Source organism: Fulmarus glacialis, unplaced genomic scaffold (assembly GCF_000690835.1).
Source record: "Fulmarus glacialis isolate BGI_N327 unplaced genomic scaffold, ASM69083v1 scaffold39838, whole genome shotgun sequence".
Classification (NCBI taxonomy): domain Eukaryota; kingdom Metazoa; phylum Chordata; class Aves; order Procellariiformes; family Procellariidae; genus Fulmarus; species Fulmarus glacialis.
In genome coordinates, this window is record NW_009230864.1 from 25,999 (window position 1) to 31,998 (window position 6,000).

General features: G+C 37.8%; 1 protein-coding gene across 1 annotated transcript in view; it reads right to left on the bottom strand.

Moving 5' to 3' along the window:
• The window catches only part of ARIH2 (ariadne RBR E3 ubiquitin protein ligase 2), a 28,413-nt gene extending 23,575 nt beyond the window's left edge, over positions 1–4,838 (bottom strand). Inside the window, exon 1 of the mRNA XM_009584378.1 lies at positions 4,491–4,838. Coding sequence (XP_009582673.1) covers positions 4,491–4,739 — 249 coding nt within the window. The 5' untranslated portion in view covers positions 4,740–4,838. The remainder of the gene's footprint in view (positions 1–4,490) is intronic.
• Positions 4,839–6,000: the final 1,162 nt, after the last annotated feature.

Consider the following 6,000-nt stretch of genomic DNA (forward strand, 5'->3'; position numbering starts at 1 on the left):
TTTGGTCGCATTAAAAGACATGACATCAATAAGGTGAGCAAGAATATATGAAAAACTGGTTTATCTCTGAAAGATGATAACATGGATTAATAGATTCAGTACTATGTCATGACATCAAATACCATGTTTTATTCTTCAAGGGTCAGGGGTAAAAAAAACCCACATCACAAGCTGTTATTTCAAGGAGCAATGGAGGTAAGCTTTTTGCTGTCTAGTAAATATTAGCAGATTACTCACATTAGCGAATTGAAAATTTTAAGTTCTTCAGTTTCACATTCCTTTGGTTTTAGTGGAAAGACTACATCAGTACCAATTGCCTGTAAAACAACATGACTATCTTTCCTTGTTACCTTGCATGTACAGAAATACCTTAGCTTCCTCATGACTGACAATCAGCTTCTAAAAAGACCTAACGTCAAAGTAACATTTTTTCACAAATTGTAATTGCAATTGTTTTATCTGGTGGTTTAAGTCACCAGTTTAAAGAAAAATTGGTAAAAACTAAAAAGATCCATCTCATCACTGAAACAGAGAAACTACTGCCAGTTATTTGGAACATCACAGATATTCCAGACTTGTACGGAGACCCTCAGCAGAGCCAGGAAGTGTCATTCACCAACAAAAACAATATGACATCATCACACACTTAATTGCTCGCCAGTGACAGGGTCAACTTTGTTTGTACAACTGTTGAGTATCACAGTGTTTGTGTGCACGTACTGATACTGCCACTCCGGGACCCACAATCACTCAATGACGATTTGACAGAGTTATCTTCAAAACACACTTTTTACTATACAATTTTAATTCATTATTTTTGAAAGATACTGGATTTTATAGTTATATTTACTTTTTAAAAAGAACTGTTGTAAATTCCTTTGCTGGTCTGCAGGCAATAGATGCCATTCTGCTTTCAAGAGTACTGTCCTTAACAAGTGTTGACTGTTGGTCAAGTGACATTTTGAGGAATTAAAAGTGATCTGCTTCAATTCACAGGCCTTTTGGTCAGAGAATCACAGTTTTGGATAATATTAGTTTGAGATTTTCTTCTGGCATTTTTCAACAGAGACCCTATCCTAATTTTAGTCAGGGTATTAACTGAACCCTCCACAAACAGACCTCCAGATTAACAGCACTAATCAAGGAGCAAAGATTTTCTCTTGTTTTTCCTGGAAAGCAAGGATCTACACACAGTTCTTACTAAAACCAAAATGAGAAGAAGCTTTCAGAGTACCATTATGAAGTCCCTCTAGCTTCAGTATGGTTCTGGGATAACCACTATCGTAGTTGCAGGCCTGGCACAAAGCACAGCTGGTAGTATCTACTGCTACTTTGTTTGTACTAATTTTTCTACTCAGAATTCCCCACCTGATAAAAAGCAAGCCAGAAGAATTCAAGGTAAAAGTTTCCTATGACAGTAAGAGATACAAGGGCATACATACATCTACCTACATACTGGGCTTCATGCTTTTATCAGACTTAAGATTTTAACCTATTTTTGTCTATACTTGGGGTAGATAAAAAAGCATTTTGCTGAAAAGGCTGTCTCTTTTGAGAGATTGAATTAACACTTTTAAACATATGCAGGGTGCTCACACCTGACCTGAAGTTAGCCAGCCAATGGAAGGTTTGTTCCGTTGTCCGTTTAGCTTCAGTAGGAATAAGAACAAGGTCAGCTGTAACTCACAAGGAATGAAAAAAGGTAGCCAAGACGGTTTCCAAGGAATACCACCCTTTTTGTTGACACTTTTAAGAAAATAGGAATTCAACAATCAGCCTGAAATAGCTGAATAAGACAGTTAAAAAAAAAAAGTTGAGAGTTAATGAGCAGAGCAAATGAAACACTATTTATTTAGATTGTTATTAGCTAATAACAGTACAGATTGTAAGTATGAGGATGTAAAGCTCTGAATACCTGTTTCTGGTATGTAAACAATATGTCACAGAGAAAAAACACACTCAATACACACTCCTCCCAATTTAACCTTCAGAAAGTGAATCACCTAATGACAATATACAGTGGCAGAACATTCAAACATGGCTTTGAGCCCATTTATTGCATTCATATTTCTTTGCTTTAGGGAATTGTATTAGTCTATTCATTTCTTGTGATAGCAAATTGCTCAGATACCACGTCAGGCATTGCCTTCAACATTGTACCTTCTGAAGACAGTCTTTAATTTACCTTCATCTTTCCCTGTCAGGGAAAGCTTGCATTTAAAGCTCTGCCTTAAATACAAGTAATGCTGAAAAGCACTACATAACCACTAGCTATCACAAGGGAAAGGAGACGAAATCAACAAAACGAACTAGCATGCTCCAAAAGAACAATTACCACTGTCCAAAAAACCCAAGACATTATGAAAGGTAGTCTTCAAAAGAAAAAAAAAAGTTTTTGAGCTCAAGCAAATTAGAGGAAAGAAGTTAACACAGTTCTTACAAAAGTCTGTCCCTGTTTACTCATATCCATTAAGTCAATGAAAAATAATGATAACAAATAGTTCAACATGTTCTATTCAATTTCCTTCTTCTCTATGCTTTTTAATTCAACGCAAATTCTTTCCACTCCAGTTTGTCTCAGAAAACTAACAAAATGACAAGTTTCCTTGGGGGAAGAGAGGGGAAGGAAGAAACAGGGTTGCTGAAGTATTGTAAGAAACGATGCCAGGAAACAAAAAGCACATGCTGCAGATACACAACAGATTTCCAAGAAAAGTGCAATTCTAGCACCACTGTTGCTAGCGAACAGAGAGTTAATGTGGCACTTCAAGAGCTAAAGACTTGGTGGGTGACTTACAAGATCACAGTTTTTCAGGTTTCTACCCAAATTTATTTTTATCTTCTCATGCACAAACCAAGATGTGTAGCACTTCATTTTTAAGCAAATATGCAGGCATATTCTTGATATAAAGGGAATCTAAAATGTTCTCTCCTTGGGTCATATTTGGGGCCAGATTTGAGCTAGCAGGTTGGTATTATCTGGTCAACTATAATATTTGCTCAAGTAGACCTTCAGAATTCTTGGAAAATTTATTTTAACTTTGGAAGCTTGATTTGAAAGACTAAATAAAGTATTGCTTTTATTAATTTAATTCAAGAGAACAATATGGCAGGGGTCACCTTTTTGAAGGGTGCTCCATTTGAAGGCAAACAGTAAAAAGCAGAAAAGCCATTCTAAATTTTTACTTAATCTATAAGAACCAAGAGCAACTGGCAGCTGGATCAAAAGTGTTGACCAACTATTCTCACTTGTTCTTTTCTTTTGCCTCCCTTTTCTTACAATCTGTAGGGAACAGCAGGCATTCAGCGCTTGACCTGCACATTTTGAAGAAGTCACAGACACGAGTTTGACAGTCAAGAAAGAGTAAAACTTCATCTTCTGAAGTGGTGAATGCTGGGAATAAGCACAACAGATGACAAAATCAGCTAGAGATGCAGGAAAAAGCATGGGTGCACTTGAGAGCCTATTGTTTATAGGCTTTATAGTCCTCAGGCTTTATGGTTACACTATTTCTATAGGACACTGATGTACAAATAAGGATCAAGAGATCCCTCTCATTTTTTAAAATTAGGTTCGATTCAGACCATATGAGTAGGAATCAAAACCTATCCAACATGGTTTTTTATATGCTACGGTCAACTGTCCTGCTTTCAGAGGTTGTTCCAGAGAAGAACAAGCACTAGGAGACCTATTACAAAGTAGATGCATTGGTAATTTCAAGCCAGTGTCAACACCTACAGCTCAGAAAACTCTGCTTTCCTCTGACCTGCATTGGGACCGAAGCACACTAACAAGGCAGAGAGGGAACCTCCTCTTATCCCTAGTCTGCACTACAGTAATCAGTTGCACAAAGAGAAAAAAAGCTTCACAAAAGTCTTATTGAGCATAATACCATGGAGCTGACTCAGAGTGTGACTCTTCTGTGATGAATTAGTCACTACAAGAACTGGCAAGTTCATTGTACTTTAATTGCTGTCACTGCAACAGTAGGGTTAATACCTGGCATGACAGCTGATGTGTCTTTGAAAGTCTATGATTATTCTTTCAGAACCAACAAAGAAAGGTGTTTTTGTTAGAATTACAGAGTTTTAACATGTCTTCCTATCTGTCAGTTATCTCCTCAAACACAGGTGTACCAATCTGTGCACCATATATGATTTGGTTTGTTTCTTTTCTATATATCCTCTTTGCACTGTGTTAATGCAAAGAGTTATAACTCAGGCATTTTGGTCATGAAGCTCAGCTCCATTAAAAAAAAAAATTGTAAGAATCAACATTCAGTAAGGAAGATTTTTCAGGCCCCAGAACAAGTATGCAACAATTGTAAACCTTTGAGTCAGTTTTGAAGCAGGGACCTTCAATAATGTTCCTCCAACCCCCCATAACAATAATATCGCCACAGCTTTTATTTTAAACTGCATGCTCAGCATTTGCCTTTTCAATCACAAACTTATTTTACACCTGTGTTAATACAGAAGCCTTTCCTCACCTTTAATGTGGCAGCCAAGCTGGCCATGTGTTCATTCAGAGTGCTCTCCGACTCCTTGTAAGTCAGGCAGGTGAACTGATATTCTTCTGGATCAAAGGCATCTGCTCCCTGCTGCTCCACGTCATTAGCTACCCCATCATAATAATCCTCAATATCCCCAGGATCCTCATCCTCTTCCTCCTCCTCGCAATTAGGGTCATAATCCTCTTCATTGCTGTCAGAGCCCTGGCTGTTCATGTCCACGGACATCTTAATGCCCTGTCAAACTGCAGACCAGGAAAGCAATTGCAGCTTCTTTTTCTCCTCCAAACTTTATCGTTCTTTTGATTTCATCTGAGCTCTGTCTCCTAAGGGGGGAAAAACAATTTTTTCTGTTGCTTAAGAAATTATAAGAGAGGCCACGTCAACATCATACAGGTGATCAAACAGCCAGGAACGGACCGACCCAATGGCCCAGCTAAAGAAGATTCTGCTGTGCGGGTCCCTGGTTTGGATCCACTGTGACTCTTGCACCTGCAAAGCCAAGTCTGCCTTTGCAGGCAAGGTCTAAAACCTCGGAGATTGGCTTATTACACTGCATCCTAGACTCCAGTGCGGGTGCCAAGACTTTTGACGTTTGCAAAGTGGCTCCATAACCTTCACTACAGATCTTTTCAGAGATATAACTAGATTTATGACATTAAGTTTTTAGCAACAGCCTGGAGTGCTGCAGAAAAGCATCATATTTGTTTCACCAACATGAAAAAACACAAACCCCTTAACTATGACCACAGTAACTAGAAAGGCAACCTGCGATAGCCTGAACAAGTCCATATTGCTTCAGAACCACAGCCGTTAAGTGGGCCTTTGGAAAATAAGACAAGCAAACAGATCTCTCGCAGACACCCAATTTAACAGTCTTCAATACCATCTCAAAAGAAATGGTGAAATTAGTTAATCCCTTTAAGTAGGTTCTGCTGGATGTGATGTGGCTTGGGCCTTACATCTGAGGGGGGGGGGAATAAAAGAAATTCTCTCATTTCATTACCTTCTCAATATACAGTTATTATCTTCTGAATGTAGAAATTTATGCTCAAGTGTTGACAGCTGCTATTCAACAAGAATCAGAACAGCCAATTTTTTGTTTGTTTGTTTTAGATTCTCACTGGTATTGGAAAATTCACATATTTGACTTTACTTACCAGAACTACAAACCTGCTTGCATAACTAAACCAGCATAAATTCGAATTCTAAGAGGTTAATGTATCAACCTTGAATTATGGTCATCTCATATTTAGTCACAAATTTCCATTTAACCAAATAATTTAGTTTCAAGAGAGAAGATATTAAATACAAAAGACTTAAACCAATGCTGCAACCAAATTTTACATATAAAAATATATACATAAAATCAAAGCTGTATTTTCTACCAGCAGCGTGTATTGGGTTTCTCGCACATGTTTGCATTTTGCATTACTATGTTGTTAGCTCTGCTACTTAAATATATTCCCACAGTATCACAATTTGTAGC